At 38.2% G+C, this 23170-nt stretch overlaps 1 protein-coding gene across 2 annotated transcripts in view; it reads left to right on the top strand.

The window, feature by feature from the left end:
- Nucleotides 1–23170, top strand: part of CPED1 (cadherin like and PC-esterase domain containing 1) — a 137726-nt gene that overhangs the window by 101516 nt on the left and 13040 nt on the right. For both annotated transcript variants that reach the window (XM_072344264.1, XM_072344272.1), the window contains exons 18-19: nucleotides 12461–12578; nucleotides 17714–17850. In XM_072344264.1, coding sequence (XP_072200365.1) covers nucleotides 12461–12578; nucleotides 17714–17850 — 255 coding nt within the window. The remainder of the gene's footprint in view (nucleotides 1–12460; nucleotides 12579–17713; nucleotides 17851–23170) is intronic.

Genomic DNA, 23170 nt, shown 5'->3' with positions numbered 1-23170 from the left:
TAAATTATTTTAACGTATTGAATATATAGTGTACTGCATGTTATGGTATATCATTTTGCTAGCAGTACATACTCTAAGTCTGATTTTAACTGGAAAAGTTTTCATTTTCTTCAATAGCCAAAGGTTATGGTCTCCACATCCACAGTAATTTCTAGCATCCTTTTTCCATGTAGGAGAGAACTTGTTACAGAGGAAACATAAGCTGTCTGTTTGGTTCAGAGTTTGTGGGGGTTTTGCTGAATTATTGCTATGCAAACACTGTGCAAGATTCCTGTTTCAAGATGTCCAGTATCTTAGTGAGGAAGAACAGGCACAAGAAACACAGCTGTTATCAACCTGGAGTGTGGACAGATCGAGAACTGTCTTGCTATGGAACTGTTCATCTATCCAGGCAAAAATATTTAAACAATAGGGTAATATTCAGCTCATAGCACTGGTGCCACTCAGGGGGCATTGCTTGTAATCAAACAATCCTACTAGTTAGGAAATCAATCTAAGTTATAGTGTGAGAGGGCTTAGTATTGGAAGTGAAGGCATCCATGCCTGCTTTACTAAAGAAAAACTTGTCCTACATATTCAAAAACTTGAATTTACACCAATTTATTTTATAAGTGGATACAAGAAAGTTAAACACAGTTCTTTTCATAGGGTGATTAAAAATTCATATGAAAGGTGTAGAAGTGCTTAGCTCTTTACAGAGGTATTTCTTTGAAGTGCTGAATCTTGGCTTTTGTAGAGGGGGTCACAGCCTGGCCCTGGAACACTGCCTGAATGCAAGTGTAGCCTCTATCTTTGCAAGAAAAAAAACAGTACCTAACATGTTTCTGATGTTTGGGGTGAGCAACCTGAGCCACTTTGATTCAGTGACATTTGCAGTTCTGCTCTGGCCTCATCTTTCCTCCTCAGGCCTGAAGTGAATCACTGCAATCTATGAGATGTCTGTCTGCTGAGGAGAGTGAATTGCTCCATGAACTATTTGTGTACAACAGGAGAAATTAGGTGATTAATGAACCACAATTAGCTGCCCTAATATCACTGCTGAGGGAGCCTTAAATTTTGACTGTTATGTTTTTTCCTACTTTTACCATATTCTGTTACTGTGGTACTGTGATATCCGCGCCGAGCAAAGCAAAGCTTCAGCTCAGCATCCCTCTCATGCCTTGTGCAGTAGATTAAACATTGTCACCAAGTACCTTTCAGTTTTCAGAAGTAATTAGTAGTTTTTTTTGTGAAGAAGGACCTTGTTCAACTACTGGCTGCTTGATTACTTTGAATGAAAAGGACATGCAGAAGTAAATTACTGTGAGCAGGCTGCTGCAGGGAGCAGGGAGCGTCCTAACTTCAGTCTGCTTGTTTGGCACTAACTGCATGCAATCTGTTTCTGTCCATGTGTGAAAGCTACCTGCATGCAGTCTGCTGTTTGGTAAGCCATCAGGCTGTAAGGAGGCTGCACTTTCAGTCTGCTGTGCACCAGAAGGCAAATCTTTAATCAGTATCTTTTGTAAAGATCACGATTAATAAAAATCCATGAAATTCACTTCTGTGATGATAGCAGCAAGTGCACTGTGAATTAATTAGGGTCAGTTTTGACCCCATTATAGTTTAGAAAATAAATTACTTACATGGACAGATTTGTAGGTGTTCTAGGAAAACAGACTTGCCTGTCTTACTCCTGTCTCCCAGCTGTGTATGTTAAATAAGTATCTGGGGATATGTAAAATTCAGTGTAGGATGTAGCTATTAGACAGCAAGGATAATATTCTAACTCAGAGATTCTTTTCAATGAAATATGAATTGATCTTTAAAGGCAAATCAGTTCTTCCTTGTTTCATGCTTTTTAGAGTGGAGTAAAAGGGAAGTAAAAGTGATAACCAGATACTGTCTATAAATACACTTACCCATTCAGTTTTGGTACAGACTTTATTGTGTGCATTGTCCAAGAAATTTTAGTCTTGAATGAAGATAACTGTTAGACATCCTTTATAGTATTGTATTTTTACTGAAGCTTTTAACTCTTGGGGAAAAAAAGGGGAGGAAAGAACTTCTTAAATCTATACATTTTCTCACTCTTTCATACATTCCGAGTAAAAGTTACAGTTTTCCATTCTGAATTACTGTAGGCTTATAGAGCACCTTTTAAATATAAATAATTTGAGTTATATATAGTGTGGAATGGAGGCCAAGTATTGTTCATTTATCCTGCATATTTGAACAGATTTCCTCTCGTGTTATTTACACTTTCTTAGTTTTAACCTTCATCTTTCTTTATGCAACAAGGCTCTAAAAATGCACCAGTAATAGATTTTAATATATTTATTTGTCACAGAATGATTCATACAAATACTCCTTCAAAAAATGTACCCTCTCAACATCTTTGCACCAGTTGCTAGACTCACCTAAAAAGCAGTTTAATACCTTAGAAAGAAAAGGATCTGATGTGCCCCCAGTGGCACAGTGGTATAAGCTGCTGCTAGTGGCACTGGAGGGCCCGGGTTCGAATCCCCCCTGTGGCGCAGGGGGTAGAAGTGCTGCTTCGCTACACAGGGGGCTCGAAACCTGGGAGTTGGACTCGATGATCTCTAAGGTCCCTTCCAACTCACACGATACTATGACACTATGACTATGATCTGATATTTGGCCATAAAAGCTTTTTTTGATATAGGCACTGTGATAGGTGTGTGTTCTATCAAATGTTTCTTTAAAAATAGATCCAGATACAGAACAGTCAGGCTGCTGTTTTCAGGGCTGCCAGCCACTATGACACCTCTGTCTGAGCCACTAGGAAAGCATAAGGTGCTAAGGATCACCCTGCCAGGGATGGGGGCATTGCAATAAGTGCACCTCAGCTTCACATGTTCTTTTGCTCCTTGGCATCCTTCAGGTGGCCTTCCACCAAATGGATGTTGCTAGGCTCAGGTCTGGACCCATGACACTCTTAGCTGTCCCTCTGCCTATGTACCTTGGTGATATTTTCCAGCACAAAATAGATATTAAGCAGGTAAATCATTAGCGCTGGTCCTTTCACTGGGGATACTGATTTTTAAGTGGAGGGTATTCTGCTCTTGGGACTCAACTCGAATGGCTGCTGCCTAGATCTGGGCCTCTGTGCTCTTCTGTGATACCAGAAAAGACAGCCAACATCAAAGCACATGGCTGCACTGAACTGGCCATGTGCTTGGGCTGTTCGAACATGTGCATCAGCACAGGCTGTAGGCATGTGGGGGAAATACCTCTTGTTGCCTCCCAGATACAAGTGTGCTTTCCATTAGAGTCAAGCCCCCACACATATGCAGACTTTGTCTTTACATGAAAGGCAGGAACTCACGGGGTTTTGGCACTGTCTGGGAAAACAGATTCAGAAGTCTTTCGCTTGGTGTTTCTGAGCCTGTTAGTGGCTTCTTCAGTGTTCCCCAGACCATGCATGGCTGGTGTGTATTTCAAGTTATAGTAATCAGTTCTGCTGTTGCACTGGATGCGCAGCAGTTTTGCATCCTGTTTGGCAGTCACCAGCTTCCTATTTATCATTAATACATGGCTGAAAGTATCAGCATTGCACACCTTTTTCACATCTGGGGAATGTTCCAGGAGAACCAGGGGAATCTGTTGGGATGAGAAAGATTGAAGCATGCCGAGGCCTAGTGAAACATCAGATGTCTAGGTGGTGTAGCTACATTCCTTAATGCGTTGTATAGGGAGCATTAGTGAAGTAAAACTTGTAGAGAAATGTTTAACGTTTTTTAGTAGAACAAATGATACAGCTGAAGGAGAAAACAACAATGAATATGTCTGGATACAATCATTTTTTAGTTTTGAAATAGAACACATAGGCTTGTAAAAATAAGATCTACAAGAATGAGTACAGTGATTATGGATTCAGATGTATTGCCCAGCAGGAAATAATATGGAAAAGGAATGTATCTTAAGTATGCCTTTCCCTCAGAGTTACACATCCACTTTTGGACACAGGAGTGTCTTTCCTCCACTTCATACAGCTACGTGCTCTCTCAGGGATTTGAGTGCCCACTCTCAGCTAAAGATAACAGAGAACTTGGTTGCTCCTGCCATCCAGTTTCACCCTATGTTCTTTACACACATCTAGTCTGTGGGTGGATTTGATTCAAGACTCTTTACAAGTCAGTATTTAGTTATATGTACAAAGCAAATGCAAACAACTTCCTTGGGAGAGCCTGAGAGACTGCACCGCTCAGAGCAGCCTATAGTCCATTGATTGTAGGAAGGCACTGAGAGATGGAATGGAAATCTTTGCAGCAAATCAGCTAAAAGAGGGACTCTAAACTATGCTTCCTGTGTCACAGGGCACTGTTCTACCTGTAATATGAAAGGAAATTAATGCTTTGTGCAAGGCACAGTTCTAGTGGCATGTCCTGAGAATATCTATCAGATAAGCACCATCAGCAAAAGGATTTTTGAACTCTCTTGAAGCTAACGGAGTTGAGTAGCATAACTCTGTAGAGCTGTGGCTGATTTTGCCTATGTCCAGCTGAAGAAACATATGCACTTAGAAGACTGGTGTCAGTTGAGTGAGGGTTTTGAGAAGATACATTCCAGACGTGGGTACTGTCAGAACTCGAAGTCATCTGCTCAAGCTGATAGAGAAACTGAGAGCCAGAGTTGTGACTTGGTCCCAAACATCCTAAATTTCTGCTTCCAGGATGCCCCACAATATACTCTAAATAAACTCTAAATAAAGTCAATAGATGCTTTTGCAAGATCTATGGGTTTGTGTGCTAAAAGTGGAAAAGAAGTATTTTTGAAATGCTGTTTTCTGAAACAGTGAATTCAAATCTTCAAGCCCTGCTTACTGTAAGAAGCAACTTTAACAGTAGCTTTAGCAGACATAACTCACTAGACAGAATCCTTAGCTAACATGTATTGCTATCTCTGTCTGAGTAATTTTATTTCAGAATTCAGCAATGAACAAAAGTGCTTTTTAACTCACTCACATCTTGTCATAATTTATGAATGTAGTGATGCCTGTTCAATCTGATTTCTTTTGTTCATCATGATATAAAGGTTCTGATCTAAAATCTAGGAGATGGGATTAGTGTCCAACAGCCTCCTGTGCATAATATCTAAACATTTCTTTGCTATATGAAACACGAATGCTGTATACCTTTAGTGTGGAAGGGTATAGCAAAATTCTCCTTAAAAATAGGCACAAAAGACAGTGGGATTTTCCAGCTAACAATATAGCAGGCTTTGTACCTAATTACCATAGAAAAGCATCAGGGATCATTGGCACGTTATTGAGAGAAAACCATAAATACCTAACAATTCCCTTGGTTATCACATCATATTTACTTCTCAAAGTGTCAAAGCACATGGTTTTCTCAAACTGTTCTCCATATGCAGATATGGGACTTGGAAAAATTTGAATCAGTTCAAATTCAGAGCTTTCACTGGGAAAAGAGAGGGGAAAGAGGAAGATTAAGTGGGAATCCAAAACTGACGCAGCTCCTGAAATGTAGAGATTGAAACCACAGTCTCACTGTAAAATCCTGTAGAACCTAAAATAGCAAAATACCTCTTTTTATCTGCTGTTCCTCTTTTATCTTCATTTTGAGGGAGGAGGGAGCACTGCATTCTTTTCATTCCTTTTTTTCTGGCTTTGTGTTTTTAGTTTATCAAGCGTACAAGCTAGTGATCATGACTGTTCCTGCTTAAAAAAAATATATCATTTAGTTGCATTAGAAAAAAGCACACTTGCTAAGAAAGCATAGTTGAAAAAGATAACATGCAGTTGTTAGCTTTAAATATTGGAGAAAAAACAACCCCACCCCCACCCCCCAAAAAATAGCGGTCTTTTGGCACAGTTAAAACTGTCTTCCAGAAGTTATGCTTACAGTATTTTATTCTTAGGAAGTTTGAAGTTCATATTCACCTGTCTTACTTCAACAAATTCTGCTGTACCTCTGCACTGTTCAGAATTGCAATTCATCTGTGTATTAGATTAAGAGAAAAGCTTCGAAGACTTTGTTAATATTTTTTTCTAAGATCCACAGATGTAGAAGTTGGGCTATTTTAGAGGAAGAAGGCAGATAACCAATCTCTATCTGACATCATTAAAAAGATTATTTTGTATTTACACCCATATGAAGCGATAAGAAAACAGGGGTTTGAAACTTGCAGCATTTTCTCTTTACTAACAGTGTTCAGTTCTCAAAACTGTTTCTTAGCTTCCTCTGAGGTTAGCCTTCTGAGTGCAGAGGAAGCCACTTTGCATCTGCTCCAGTATCAAGATGACTTGTATTTGTCCATACAATCTGCATTTACTTTGAAGCAATTGTCTTTGTAGATGGGGACCTACTGGGGTTTTCAAAAGCTTTTTTGCAAATATTAAAGATACTCTTCCATCACTGATTAAAGCATGTTATAATGTTCCCCCCCAATAACTTCCTGAGCAAAAGTTTGTGATTAAGAGAAAAATCCTGTAATGTATGGTATACTTGTATTCTTCAGACAAAGTAATAATAGCCACAATGTGAATAGCACTGGTAAAAACTTGAAAGCAGTTTAGACTTATGGTTGTGCTTTGTCCGCTTTTCGAATTCTTCTCTGATGTTTCCACCATGCCTTGACAATATGGCAAGTATCTCAGCTTTTTATATCATTCCCAGTCCCCTACTGATGTCTGTGCACTGCATGTTCCAACCCTCTGAGTGCCCGAACCTCTTATCTCAAGTGCTTTTGTGACCTCTCCCAGATCCCTGCAGAACTGAGCACCTCATAGTCTTTTAATGTGTTTTTCATGACAGTGCCTTTGGGGCTAATGGGGAAATATTATGCCATTTTTGCAGATGGAACACATTAGGTTTCTCAAAAAACACAGTGGCAGGAATTTCTTTCCTTCAAAATATAGCAGCAGTACATGAACCTGCTACCCCATGAGTTCATCCCATTAATCCTCCTCTCTCTGTTCCTTTTGATGTAGGCAATATCTTCATATATGTCTTAATGCTTGATGAAAAGTAAGTCATTGTTTTCTAGCTGAAAGTGAACTGAAACTTTTCAGAAGATTGCTTTCCTCCATGCCAGAGTGTTCTAGACCTTTTTAGTGCACATAGGAGTTTCAGTTTAGTGAAGTTAATACTGGGTGCTGATCTGAACCAGCCCAAATCTCTGAATCTTTGGGGGTTCATTTATCACTGAATAATGCAGCCGGACAGAGGGAGACAGCTGAATAGAAGTCAACATGCCAACTGTTCCTTCATTTGTTACTGCCATATTAATAAAGTTGTTAGAGTGGAACTAATCCATCTGCTCACAATTTATTCCCTAGCAATAAGATACAATTTCACTGTTTCATGAGCTCACCCTTTGACTAATTTTATTAGAATTCTTTCCATAGCATCATTTTTAATCACTTCTAGTTTTAGTTGTGTGTAAAGTTGTAGAAAAAGATGGAGTAAGAGGAGAGATTAAAGTATTTCATGAGGAACTGGATCAGTTTAAATAGAACCAGATCAAATAAAGTGAAGTCAGCAAGCCTACAAAGGCCAGCAGAAAAAGCATTTAAAATTATCTCTCTCACAGCAAGCTTTGTTCTGTCATGTTTCAAATGTAAACAAAGTCAAAAGCAATGTGGCAGCCCCAGCAGCATCATAAGGCAAGACCAGGCTGATGTGCTGACCAAAGGCTGCAGAGTCAGAGCACAAGGATTGGCAAATCTCCCTTCTTTGCCAAAAACCAGTGAATGAGATTTAGCAACAGCTTTGCATGGGTTATTTCAGGAGGGTTCTGAAAATTGTACCTTCGTCTTATAAAAGGCAGAACTGTCTTGTAATATCAGCTGAAAACATTAAAATATACTTCCTTTTCTTTATATGGTGTGCTGACAATTAAAAAGAGCAGAGTAGAACTATTTGTCTCTAATTCAGGTTTTCTTAGAAAAGTTATGGGCTTCTTATGTTCTCTTCTTTTGATTCCTTCCAGTTAGGAGAAAGCTTACAGTGTTAATATGTAGGCAATTACTGTGATTGCAGAGAGATTATTCCTTCAGTAGAATAGAGGTGCTAAAAAGGTACAACAGCAAGTAAAAATCTATTACTACTGAAGATCAGTGTCTTAAAATAAGGCATAACTGCAGCTACAGTAGTATTTAAACATGACATTCATTCCATTATATTAATTGCATGACTGTGGACATCTTTACTGTGCTATGGTTCCCTCTCTAACATATATATGTGTGTATATATATATATATATATTTCAATTAATGAATGCTAAGCTAAACAAGATTTTTGTAAAATCAGACTTTTTTCTTCAAGTCTTATTAAATTATAAATAAATGAAATAAATGAAATATGGCACTGACAGCTCCAAGAAAATTATTTGAGAACACTTTATAGTATCATGCTCAAAAATCTCCATGATTTCCTTATAAAGACATTTACCCATTATGAAGAATCATGTTCATTATAATGTGCTCTGGAGAGAAACAATTCTCTTCACACAGCAGATGGACTTCAAAAATGCTCCCTACGTATCAACTAATGTTGATTGAAAGGTTTCTAGATGTACATTAAAAGGTTTTATTCTTCATTTATTTGTTAGTTACCAGCAAATCTTCTGTAGAAATAGAAATTTACTGGTAAAACATCAAACCAGTCCCATTAAGAGTGAATTCTAGCTAAGCACTGAAGTATGTAATACAGGGGAAGTTTTCTATTGATTCTAGTCCCGACATTTCAGGGCCTTTTTGTCTGCTATCTGAAAAAGAAGAGAGAACTGATACAGCAAGAACTATCATCTAAGTTTCTGTGTCTGGCTCTCATCTTTGCCATGAGTGATCGTTTGTAAACATTGGATCATGGATGTCATGTCACTGCAGCACCTCAAGAAAACTTAAAAAAATCTGAAGGCTGTTAGCAAAGCCCTTAATGCACTGTACAGTGGTGCATCTGCATTGAATCTGTGGCTGCCACAGATTAGTTTTGCCCATTACATTTAGCGCCTCAGTGATGATAAGGGGTTGGTATCCTACAAAACTGAAGCTGAAAGAAATAATGCTTTTTCAGGGATTCACAGTCTCTCAGTGATCCTAGAATTACACATTAAGCACAAGCACTGTCCTTTAGGACTTGTGGCTTGTGTGATTTGAAAACACACCAAGTCAACATAAATCAGTGACAAAATGTGACTTGCAAATTGAGTGTTACTATTTATTAATAAACAAGCCATGTGAACCTTCTGTTACAGATATCTCCCAAGGAATGCAATTAAAGTCAATTTTTGATTGCTTAAACACACACCCTGTGCAGAGGTGTAAACAAGAAAATTCCTGTTAAATTATTTTATGGCACTGTGTTGAGAGCAATAGCAGCTCATTCAGGAATCTGGGGCTTTCTTGTGAGGTCCTGTGCAAATTGTTTTACTGCAAAGTAGGAGCTTTCTGGTGCTAATGTTAGTTGAAGTAATACTGTCAAATATCTGTCCAGGGTGTCCAGACCCAGAGGCTCCAAGACAAGCTCACAGTTTGATGCTAGAAGACACTGTGCCATTCATTTTGTCATAACAGCTTTCTTTAGTTATTGAGCATTATTGGAGAGCATAAAAAAAAAGCAATTATACAAAAGGACCCACAGATATTTTTCTGTTTATCTGGCATTTTGTACACAGAGATGACATAAGTCCTTTGAAGTCAATGGAAGGATTTTTTTTTTACTATTTTTTTTTTTAATCAGAAAATCAAATGAATTTATATTAAATAGGAGGCAACTATTTTGCCTACTTTTTAATTAAATAATCAAGGCACATTTGTGTTTACTAAAATCCAGGATATATTCATATTTTCAACAATATAAGGGGCACTAATTATATCTCCAAATTTCATCTTGACAATATTAGGACATAACTGCTATTTTCCCATTGGTCCAATTTAGAAATAGCATCCTAGATCTAGCATCTATCAGAAACAGTGAATAATAGTATGTGACAGGTGTCTTATCCATTTTAATACTGTTTTAGAAAAGAAAAATAGTAATTAATCCTATTTCTGTGAAGAAAAAAAATCTTTTTTTGTTGTTGTTTTGAAGAAATTGAATTTTATTCTTGTTTTCAGTTTCAAGAATACTGTTTCTTGAAATGAGTATATTCCATTAGAAGTGTGTTTCCATTTGTGTAGTTCGTTTTGTAAATAATTAGAAATAGTAAGCATGTGGAATTCCTTTAGAAAGCAAGTCTTGAATTATTGAATGTTAACATTACTAATACTCAGTTTCAGCCAGAAAGGACCATGTCTTCATTTTTCATACAGTATCTTAAAACTGGGCAATGCAATATGGAGGAGGGGTATCTTTACAAAGTAATTTTAAGTGAGATTCATCTGAAATAACTGGATGATATATGCCTCTGGGTCCTTCTAAACTCTTTTTACACTTAAGAGGGAAAGGCATTGTTAGGATACGATTACTTTAGTCCTAAAGTAAGCATCCAAAACATCACTGTTATTTCTCTTCAGAAACAGTAAAGGAAAGCTGTAATTGGTGATTTGTGCAGCCATATATACTGTAGCTGTCTAAAATTACTAAAATAACTGTCCCATGTCACAAACGCTGTGATGTTATTTATATCATCGGTAGATGCTTGAAGGTTATGGCTTGTAAAGCACAACAGTGATGTAAGGTACTATTTAAAATGTGAGAACTTACATACGCTAAAACTTTGGGTCAGGAATCACTATTCTCTTCAATATTTCCTTTGAAGTTTTTGGGAGCAGTTGGCACCTCCAGTATCTTCTGAATAGAATCATATTCAAGCTTTTGAAAAGCCAATAATAGATAAAGTATTTCTATGTTTATTCTGTGTCTTGGTGAACTCTAATTTGAACTGGTGTGGCTCAGTGTCTCCATAGAAATCGATAATGAATGGCATTCCTCAGGGATTGGTGCTGACACTGGTGCTATTTAACATCTTTGTAGGTGACATGGACAGTAGCATTGAGTGCACCCTCAGCAAGTTTGCAGATGACACCAAGCTGAGTGGTGCCGTTGACATGCTAGAGGGAAGGAATGCCATGCAGTGGGACCTGGGCAGGCTTGAGAGGTGGGCCCATGCCAACTTCATGAAGTTCAGCAAGACCAAGTGCAAGGTCCTGCATCTGGACTGGGGCAATCCCAAGCACAGTAAGAGGTTGGGCAGAGAATGGCTTGAGGGCAGCCCTGAGGAGAAGCATTTGGAGGTGTCAGTTGAGGAAAGACTCAACACGAGCTGACAGTGTGTGCTTGCAGCCCAGAAGGCCAGACATGTCCTGTATAGCATCAAGAGAAGTGGGGCCAGCAGGAAGAGGGAGGTGACTCTGCCTCTCTACTCTGTTCTCATGAGGCCCCACCTAGAGTACTGTAAATAATTATGGGGCTTCCAACACAAGATAAGCATTGAGCTGTTAGAGCAGGTCCAAAGGAGGTCCACAAAGATTTATCAGAGAGCTGGAGAACCTCTCCTACAGGGACGGGCTGAGAGAGCTGGAGCTGTTCAGCCTGGGGAAGGCTCTGGGGATACCTCATAGTGGCCTTCCAGTACCTAAAAGGAGGCCTACAGGGAATCTGGGGAGGGATTTTTTATAAGGGCATGTACCAATGGAAATGGCTTTAAACTGGAAAAGGGTATGTTTACACTACATATTAGGAAGAAATTCTTTACTGTGAGGATGATGAGACACTGGTACAGGTTGCCCAGTGAGGTTGTGGATGTCCCCTCCCTGGAGGCGTTCAAGGCCAGGCTGGATGGAGCTGTGAGAAAACGTGTCTAGAGTGAGGTGTCTCTGTCTATAGCAGGGGTTGGAAATAGGTGTTCTTAAAGGTCCCTTCCAACCCAAACCATTCTATGATTCTACAGTTCTGTGATTCTATATGATCATTATTTATTTTACCCTAATGATAGTGTCTGAAGTTTACTATGGAATGCATCTCACCTGAAGATCCAGGCAGAAGATTATGTTTATAGTTATATTAAATCCTTCTTCAGCTGTAGCTAGTTTTTGTAACATTTCTGTTAGCTCAAACATCGCCTTGCAATTTTTCTTTTTTTTTTTTCTCTCTCTTTTTATGGATTTTTCTTTCTTTATTCACCTGTATCTCCTTAAATATGTTCCAGATTTTTGTACACAGATATGCAGACAAAATTGCTGTGGGCAAATAAGTAGAGATTGCTTGATAAATAGAAATGAAATGACTTACTTGCATATACATTTTCTTTTATCTTTAGCAAATGTAGTGTCTTGTACACTGATTGTGGATTGAGATTATTACTAAACCACTGTTGGAATGGAAAAAAGAATTCTAAATTTTTGTGTTAAGAAATACATTAGAGAGCTAAGTGTGAATGGAACAGCAGAACAAACCCCCAATACTGCTGTTCCTTACGTGTCATTGCAGAGGATTTCAAAGCCGTGTGGTTAGTTGCAGCTCAGTCATTTTCACTCCTTTCATTTTTTATGCAGGACTGTGGTTCTCAGATTCATCCAGAGGAGTCCTGTGGCTTGCAGCCTCTGTCTCATGAATACCTCTCTGCAATTTCACAGACAGTGCTGAAGAACTGTGAAGCTGGGGACGCAAAAGGTTTGTGCTTAGTCTTCTCAACTCATTCACGTCACCAAAGCAGATGTTAAAAGAGGTGTTTCATATTCTCTTTGCATGTGCACCACACTACACACAACAGTTATAACTAATCACTTGTAATTGTTATGGATTTTTAGAATGAGATTAATTAGTTTGTGACAATTTTTAGTTTAAGGAATTTATTATCAGCAATCAACCACTACTTATGTTACTGTCAGGTAGCCTGTGAAATGCACTGAACTATTTCCATCAAAAACATTTAAAAATAAAACAGGGTTTTATTCTAAGTGAAAGGAAATATCTAATTAAAAAGAAAAAAAAGAAAAACTTTTTGTAAAAGAATAGAACATTTGGACCCACTTTAATTTATATTCTATACTGAAAATAAAAAAAAAAATATCAATTTCAGAGTTAAGGTGGACTTTTACATGTATCAATACCTTAAATATCGACATGGACAAATGTGGCTGAAGTGCCTTTTGTTAAAATAATAATTATTCAACAACCAATATGATTGAGGTATCCCTTTGGATTAGTGAGAACGCACATCAGAGCAGAATGGCAGACAGATATTCATCTTTAGGTCACGGATGCATGAAGACTTGTGCAAGTGTGCATTAACAAATATGAGAAATCCACTGGACTACTGGAGTATGCAGTCCTATGCTCAGTTTAAGCTGCTTTTGGATTAAGCAATTCTTTGGATTCGACAAAGATTTTTTTCAATTATTTATTAGATAAATGAAAAATAAACTCAAATTCCTGTATCTCCACTACACAAATGCACTTTCTTTTTCTTCTCATAGATAGGAGCAGCTTCTCACAACAGTGAACTTGCACAGACTCAGACTATGAACAATCATTGCACAGCAGCAGGAATGCCATGATGTGCCTGAATACATCAGATGATATGAAAAAAATAGGGAAATATATATATTTTTTCAATGTTAAATGAAGGGAATACACAAAGTAGTCATCACTGTACCTGGCAGCATGTTCTAATCACACAGCAAGTGATGAACAAACACAACACAGACTATATTACCATATTGGAGTGCAAAAATCCTGATTAGAAAGCCCAAATAAAATTGACAGAAGAGTCCTTTTGGGGCAAACAGACTGTTTCTTGTGATATATAATCTGCTTCTTCTGAATACCTTGCCATATAAGTGGAGCTGAATATAAAATATATTTAAAGACTTGTTGCGAATAGAATACACGTTAAAAATGGAAACTACTCAGGAGATCTAGTCTCAAAGGATAAGTCTTTAAAAAAGGGAGGAATCATTTTGGCTATAAAGTAAAACATTGCCAAGAGATGTCTAATGAGCCTAGAGCTGGGATATATTGCTTCCAGGAAGAAGTGACTGTAAAGTTTTAATGCATGTCACAGATTTAAACTGGAACTGGAAAGCACAACTTTTGTGCAATACCACTCAAAATTTATAAGTAAGCAATATCCCTTTCCTAACAGTGAACATTCTTCTTACACATAGAATCACAGATTCATAGAATCATATATTTATTTGAGTTAGAAGGGACCCTTAAAGATATCCGGTGCAACTCCCCTGCAATGAACAGGGACATCCACAGTTATATCAGAGCACTGAGAGCCCCATCCAGCCTCATCTTGAGGGTCTCCAGGTACTGGGTATCTACCATCACTTTGGGCAACTTGTTCCAGTGCTTCACTACCCTTGCTATTGCAATACAACTTTTTTTTCTTATATCTGATGTAAAATTTCCCTCTTTTAGTTTGAAATCATTTCCCCTAGTCTTATCACAACAGACTGTTAAAATCTGTTGTAAAGTCTGCCATCTTTCTTACAGCCTGCATTTAGATACTGAAAGGCCACCTGATAGAACCAGGACTGACTCTTAGCTGAAGCAGCATGAAACAGAATACTTGAAGTTATGCTGAAAGCTATCTTGTGTGCTGCTCCCTTACAAAAACAAACCACCTCAGAGTCTGAATAGAAAACAGTCTTATCTTCCAAACTAATATTGATTCACTGCAGTTTTTACTGCTACTTCTTTTCGGTTTATATATATAAGATTTATGATTTCATAAAATCTCATTTGTGAAGGTTAGGAATGCAGTAACTAGCTGCTGTGAAGTCACAATAGGAAAAGTTTATAATAATTAGATTTAAAATACATATATTTACATAACATTAAAAATCTACGTAAGTGTAGCAACTGCATCTGCTAGCACAAAATGCCAGTGCTTACTATAAACGTCTGCCATCATATGCCATTGTTCTCTATTTTTTTTGCCACTTGTTTTTAATATATACCAAAAATATCTCTTTTTTTCTTACTGTCCTTAATTATTGAATATAAGTTAAATAAGCTTTTCATAAGGTATCTTATCACTTTCAGTTGCCAGAGTTTGAACTTTTATTATTCCGATGTTGCAGTTTCTTAATATTCATTTTATATAGTTCTACTTTTCTAGTTTATTACCTAAAACCAGATCAGCTCATAAATGTATACAAAGTTAAGCAGAACGTTCCATAAACTGTGGGATCTCAGACGTAGCCGTTGCCAGAACTTTTATGAAATTGGTTTGAAAGAAAAACTACATTGGGAAAAACTGCCGGTTTTCATATGTGTTTTTAAGTATAAACCACTGCTCAAAACCACTTTTACATCAGTTTTGAAGAACTGGACAGCAGTGATAGTCTCTGATTCCAGACCTCAAACCAAGCATTCATTCTTTCCCCTACTCTGCTACTCAGGAAGTATAACGTGATACAAGGCATTCACATGGCACCTTCTACTGTACTGAGACCTGGTACTTCTCACTTTGTTTATATGACTGCTGTGAAGCTGGGAATGGGCATTTCACCACAGACTGCAGATAGGGCATGGGAGCAGTGCTGAGAGAACATGATCCACCACTGGATGTAGAAATCTTTGTTGTGGTGGAAGAGCACACCCTGCTCTAGAACTTGGGTCATCATTTAGTAGCTTTGGGTAAAGATTTACTTCAGTCCCTAGGCAAAAACTGTGTGAGATCTCACCGAGACCTACAGTCAGGTCTCTCATCTCCCATATAACTTACCTGTTTGGAACTACAATACTTTTTTATCCTAATGAATGTTGAACTTTAAGTGGTCCTCTGTTATCAAATGTGGGGAGTGTTGTCCTTGAGGAACAACAGTAATTAGGACAGAAAGAACACAAACTGAAAACTGCACTGTGTGAAGAGCGCTGAGCAGTTCTATGTGCTTTAGCACCATGGCCCAGAGTCATTCCTCTTTGCAGCAGGCTGCATGCCCCATGGCTGCCTGCACGAGCTAGGTTAGATGTGCTGATGTGTGATAATGGCAGTGTTCAGGCATTCATTTAATTCCAGCCTGCCATTGTGTGCAGTGTCACCTGCAGGCATAGTTGGCGGTGAGTGCATTCTGCATGGAGCAGAAGTGGCTGCAGGACAGGCTGAGCAGCAGCTGGAGCTGTGCAGCCGTAGCACTGTGGGATACTTTCTGCCCTCAGATGTGTCAGTTCAGGTTCCCACACAAACAATTCTTGATAGTTTTATTTAAGAAGACTCTTTTATCTGCTACTTGCCAAAACATTTACTTAGGACTTTCCAGCAATTCAAGCATGGGGTGACTCATGGAGATGGCCTTGCTCCTGAGGTAGCAGCTGACAGCCCAGGGCCTCTGGCATTCTACAAGCTTGGTTCTCTCAGCCTCCCACTCTGTCCTGGCCTGATAAGTGCTGATAAACAGTGACCTTGTGTTGTGTTGATGCTTCTTGTGTAGCAGCAGTATAACAAACACCAAGAAGCCCGCCAGGCTGGTGCTGCTGTCCAGTAGGAATGACTGCAGGCCTGCTCTGCAGGAGTTTGCTGCTGGAAACATTTGCTGGGCTGCAAGGAGAAAACAAAGCATGCTAAGAAGGCTTGGTAGCTTTGACAGAAGAATTTGGAGGCATCTGCTTTTTTCTTTAATCAGGAAAAATCAGGTTTTGCTGGGATAGCTACATGGACACTGAGAGCTTTTGTCAGGACACTGCAATTGAATGGACTGGAGAAAGCAGTGGAACTGAATATAAAGGCAGCTCAAAAGTTTTCTATCTTCATTCAGAAGCAAACTCCCTCTGACTTTCATTAGGATTTTGGAATTAAAAAGCTTTAGAGACCCAAACTAAGTAAATCATTCAGCCTTTCGAAACAGATGCCTGAAACTCACTGACTTTTGACAGTCCCACTTTGCACTCTTTAACTGTAAAATAATGTTTGAAAATGGAGGTCAGTCATGTAAATTATTCATCTGACTTTAACCATTTGAAATGCATGTCTATGGTTTTATGAATTCTCACAAAATTAAAAAATCAGTATTGATGAGGGAAAGCCATCATCTCTCTTGCTTTACTTTTCTACCCAGAGGCTTTGATCAACTACTCAGCTTTTAGATGAGAATCATAGAATCATAGAATCGAATCATAGAATCATTAAGTTGGAAGGGTTCCTTAAAGGTCCTCTAGTACAGCTTCCCTGCAGTTAACAGGGACATCGGCAGCTAGATCTTGCTTAGAGCCTAGTCCAGCCTGACTGTGACTTTGTCCAAGGATGGGGCTTCCATCACCTCTCTCAGCACACTTATTGTAGAAAACATTTTTCTTATATCCTGTCTAAATGTCCCTTCTTTTAGTTTGAAACCATTTCCTCTTGTCCTATCACATAGACTGTGCTGAAGTGTCTGTCTTCCTCTTTAGCAGGGTCTGCTAAATGAGAATGAATGTTGATAGATGAGAACAAATCTTGCCTTTTGATGTTTCAGAACTGTAAATATTTTCCTTCTCCCATTCTGCCTCTTTAACCCCTTTTGACTTTATTTTGTCCCTTCTGCTGGGAAAGGACAAGCTTCAGTTTGCAAGAAAAGCAAAACTGAACTGAGAAATGAACCCAAAAGCTACTGTCAATTTTGAGCATTCACAGTTCTTTCTGAGAGAGCAAAACCTCCCATGCTTTCTACATTCTAAGAAATGCAGAGAAGGAAAGAGTCTCTTTAATACATGGAAAATTGCTGTCACAAAATGCTTGAGAATGTCTCACTTGCTCCATAGTAACACTCCTCATAAAAACACAGAGGAGATGCTAACACCCCATTGCTGTTTTCCAGGGCAGTGGATTGTCCCTTGCCTCAGCTGCTCTGACAACAGAACCTGTGACTGGAGAGAAATAATGTGGCAGCCCCATGGCTGCCAATACTCTGTGCTTGATAAGCCTGAGCTCCAGCAATGTGTGGAGGGAAGAAAGGTAAGTAACGGATTCTGCTCTTGAATTTCTTGCTGTTTACTTGGATATTCAGTGTTTTGGAATCTTAAAAGAAACTGCATGAGTGATGTTTAAGAAAAATACATTTTTATTATAGTGGGGAAAAAGTTTTTGATAGAGAATCCACTATCAATAATATAGCCTCCTATGCAGTCACAGTTGTACACTGCCATTTCACATAAAACTCAGGTCATACCAGTGGAATTTCAAGATCTGCAATGTATGTGATTATCAGTGAGACATGCAAGGAGTATCCAAGCGTGGTAAACAGAGAAGGAATTTGAAATGTTACAGTTTGTCTCGCACTTTTCTTGCAAGTTTAGTTTCTTCTGCTGCATACCTAATGCATGGCATTGCTTGTGCACACTAATCTTACCAAGTCTTCTTGCACATTCTTTTCTTATAGTGAAGCTTCTAAGGTGATTGCTTGGAAATAGAAGGTCTCCTTAATAGGCATGCTATGACTATAAAACTGTTGAGAGAGAGCTCTGATCTGAGGCTCAGGTACATTACTGAGGATACAAGTATCCAGAAAGTAAGTAATTAATTGTGATAAAGATTTTTTAAAGTGTATTTTCTACATAAGAGAATAGTAATTAACATTTTCATAGAATCTGGTAGAACTTCTGTATGGACAAATACAAAAATAATAGTCTTCCAATTAACATTTTATCCTTCATTTCTGATCATTTTCTTGTCCTGCACAGAGTTCTTCACTGTTGTTTGGCTTGATTTCTGCCTGTGGGTTTCTCCTACCACACTTTTCTCAAAACAAACAAACAAAAACAAACAAAAAACAGTGGGTTAATGTGACAGAGAAGCTCAAATTGCTTCTCAAATACAAAACAAGCGCTTCTGGATTGACCATAGCAAACAATAGAGATTGATTTGCTAGCTTTGGTTTTTAATTTCCATAGACATGGGGCTGTTTCAATGAGAAAACACCCTTTGGTCAGACAGTTAAAGGATAGCAGAACGATAAACTGCTGCAGAAGTGAATTGACAGGGCAGTGTGGGATTCACCTCCTGAATGAGTGCTTGCATTCATCTGTGTCAAACCAAGGACAGTTCTTAAATGTCCACTATAGCCAATCTGAAATCAAATTCTACTGTGTTCTGACTTTCATCCTTTCCAGTGTCAAACAAGGGCCAGAGCTTATGTGCAGTGCATTAACACAGTGTGAGAAAAATCTATGTAAAACTAATTGCATATGTTTCCTATTCTGCCTCTTTTGCATCACTGTCTGATAACCATTACTGGGCTGTAGAAAGCTGCTGAGTCACTCATGTTACCATTTCACAGATGTCCGTGTACCTGCTTTATAAGTCATCATCCTAATGCTTGTTCCCATTTTACTATAGATCTATTGTCTCCTATATTCTTCCTCCAATGTTATTGTTGTTACACTGTGGTATTATTAATGTTTTATAGCATTTTAAAGTAACATTTGTGCTTCTATCAGAAAATGAATAATTGTAAGGCCAGTATCAAGTCCCTCATGTTGTTGAAACTTAGGAAGTCAGACAGTCTTTCTTTATACATAAATTGGATGAGTAGGAATGGTTCTCAGCTTGGGTGTTAATTCCCGATTATGTCTATGATTAAAGGAAACTTTACACAGTCTGAGAATAGGATAGAAAAAGTTTGGGTGTTTGTTTTTTTTCAGGCATCCACTGAAAGAGGCTTTTGCACATCAGTTTTATAAGGGAGCCACCAAGTAGATAGTAATGTGTAATTCTTGTGAATTAATACATTTTTCATATTTAAGAGGTTTTTGTAACCACACATAAATATTTATTTTCCCTAACTTGTGATGCTATTTTCAAACCATTATGTACCTCAGCTTTAAACACTGTAGAGATCACTGAATTAATATCAATTAATCACAGCATAGTTTCCTTAGTAAAATAAACAGAAGGGTTCAATACCAGTGCGGTAAGCAGACAACAGAAACATAAAAAGGACAAAATATAAGCCAAAATTAGTCTAGATGTGATGATTTAGAATGTTTTCTAATCCTACTTAAGTTAGAGGACAACAGAAATCACTCATGTTCACTTACCAAAATGTGTTCAAATAAAGTACGTATTTCTATATTCTGGGGATTTGTAGTATGCCATCACATTTGAATTATTCATCTTGTGTAACATTATTCTCCACAAAATCTACATTTTGCAGCATCAGAAGTAAAACTGTTCCATCAGAGCTGGAAGTAACTGTGAGTTCTCCCAACTCAGCCCTGTTTTCTTACCTGCAGACCACACAGTATCTGAATTCTTGCTCAAAATCTATTTCAAAATAAGGCAATTAAACAGTCCACATAATTACCAAGTCTTCCTTTGGAAAACAGAGTAAGAACAGTAGCACCAATGGATCAAATGATGTCATGCCTTCCCTGGAATCTCTGTGATTTTGTGGATTTGTCTCTAGAATACCCCTTGGAGAAAATTCAGACTCGTGCAGGATTTGATCAGGAATTGAAGGCAAAGGAATTAGTGATATTTGAGATACATTAGTCTGAAGCCTCTGATTTTTGTCCAAAATCCAGTTCCAAAAGTGCAACTGTACTTTTTTGTCATGTTTCATAGAACAGTTAAATACAGCGCTCAGATATGTCTCTTGCTCTTTGATTTCTTTCATGCATTTATCAGCATTTTGGAGCAATATTCACGATCATCCAAACAGCACTTCTTTCTTGTATTTGTCATTAAAAAAAAAGCCTACCAAAATATGCTTTTCAATTTTTATTTCTAACTTCAAGCTGCTTTCATGTCTTCTGTTAAAATGCATTTATAATTCAAAGCTCATCTCTAAAATTATCATCTCCTTTCTCTGTAACAGTGATTCACCTACCCTGGCTGTGACTTCAAATTGGTTTCACATCATTTTTAACTACTATTTTAGTTTGTGTGCACATAAAACTGTGTTTGGGCTAAGCTGTTTCTGTTTCATAAGGACCTAAGACCACCTGTAGTGAAACAGATTGGTGGAGACATGAGAAAGGATATGCATTCACAAAAACAGTTTATAGGAGGCCTCATTTTGCTTTATGATGTGTTAGCAAGACTAGTCAGTCATATGTTTGCATTTCAGACACTGTAAACAGGAAAATTCTGAAGTGTTGAGGCTCAGGTGGTTCTGGCTGAGTTGATTTTCCAGTTTGAGCATTTGCAATTGTTCTCCATTCTAAACTCTCAGTAAGATGTTCCATTCTAAACTCTCAGTAAGGATAATAAGATGCAGGTTCATTGTTTTAGGGTACTCCATGTGCGCCCTAATTGAATGAAAGAAATAGACAATCAACAAAAAGAATGTATGTATGATACTGCCTCAGCAAATTCTCTGTGGTTAACGAGAATTTGCTATAAGAATTGTCTAATTCTATTAAGACAAGATGCTCTGACTTTTGTACAATAACTTTTAAAAGAAAGGTATAGGAAAAGGAGTTCTAACAGGTAATTATTTATCCAATTAGCAGCACATGGAAATCTGCCCTCAATAGCATGGGGGAGATATGTCTATCATTGAGAAATATTGCTCAGAGTTTAGTCTTATAATAAAGTACCACTGAATCATGTGTAATTAAGAACAGGAAATGTGAAAAGGCAATATTTGCTGAAGTACTTAAAATTCAGCTGTTAAAACAGGAATTTTAGCTTATAATTTCTTAATAATATTTTAAAGTTAAGTACTGTTTGGGTTTTACAGGTGCTTAGATTTCCTAAGCATGGTTAATTTATAATGATAGGTCTGGTTAAGAAGTGAATTCCACTGTGCTTACACAATCTCTTAAAGCCTGTAAGCTATGATGGATTTTTTTCTCACAAAACATTTTCAACAGAAGATGCTGAAAGCATCTGTCTGCGTGACAGTGTTGTTCTCTGTCTGGTAAAATTATAGCCTTATGTATGCCTGATCCTTTAGTCATCCTGCAGACAAATCCCCCATTGACCTGAACAGCGCAGGACTAAACTTTGTGCCAGACTGTGGAGAAAATGAGATACAGCACATTCTGCACACCTGAACCATCGTTGGGCTCATTATTGTCATAGAGCTAAACAGAAGCATCCACAGAGCCCCTGGTTCAAATAATATGTGGCATACTCAGCTTTGGTAAGTTCTTGCAGCTGTAGAGAAACGTGTGATGTTGCCATAGCTACCACACATTCAATTACATTTAATGATTATTCTAATTCATCAAAGCTCTCGGAATATTTGGTGGACATAAGCAAGTTTTCTTCCTGGGGCTATGCTCCACCTGCTTTAGCCTCTGGGCTGTCCAAACAAATGCTGATAATGAAGCTGACTTGCAAAGGGTGGATGCTTTGAAAGATGCTTTCTGATGGTCTGCATATGACAACAAAGTGTACTCGGCCAGTTCAGAACAAGGGCATTTTGAAATGACATTTTGCAGGTAGGATTACACGTAAAAGTCCTGTTCTCCCACATGGATTTTTTTATTTTTTTTATTTATTAGGCAGAAGAAAAAGAGTGTGTCTGTTTTCTTACAGGATTAACAGATGTCTTACAGCATGGTTGGAACAATAGTTAGAACCAGATTTTTGGATGCAGAGAAGGCCTTAATGAATGGATGCTCTGTGTGTGCAGATTTGGTGGTGATGCGCTGTGCATCCAGCAGCCTGGAATGCATTGGATTACAAAGAATCCACAGCTATCTTTCTGTCTGAGATCTGTGCTCTGTTTATGGGAGAGCATCCCCTTCAGAATGTGGCACACAGTCTCCAGAGTGTGTCTGCTGACGCCTCCAAGTGAAGATCACAGACATCAGGGCGAGAGGGCAGAGACCATAGGTTTCACACACTGCAGCACTCATTTTAATGATATATCTTTCAACAGTGCTGTGATTTCACTGTGAAGGAAGTAGCTGGAGTTAAACAGACTTACATGATTTCAATGATACTGTCTTGGCACAGCTCATACCTGCTTGAAGTCAGAGGTTTCTTGACTAAAAGCTAATATGGTTATAACTGACTGACATCTTTGAGGATAATCTACATTTTTTATCTCTCTTTCTGTACAAACACAGGTCTACTTTGGCTTACTTTCCTCTTCTCCTCTTACATCAAGTCTTAACTATTCTCTTAGCAGACCGGTTTCTGAGTATTTAGGTTAATTTTCCTGGTGCAGCCTGTGTTCCTCACCAATGTGATGTTGCCATCTGTCACATTCCTGACATCCTGTTCAGCCACACCTTCTCCTAGTAATAAACCTACATTCCCACATGGACACTCAGACATGGATCTAATCCTTTTCCTGATCTGCTTTAACTCCTCTCAACAA

This window comes from Excalfactoria chinensis, chromosome 1 (genome assembly GCF_039878825.1).
Source record: "Excalfactoria chinensis isolate bCotChi1 chromosome 1, bCotChi1.hap2, whole genome shotgun sequence".
NCBI classification, from domain to species: Eukaryota; Metazoa; Chordata; class Aves; order Galliformes; family Phasianidae; genus Excalfactoria; species Excalfactoria chinensis.
This window is presented reverse-complemented; position numbering and strand designations above follow the sequence as displayed.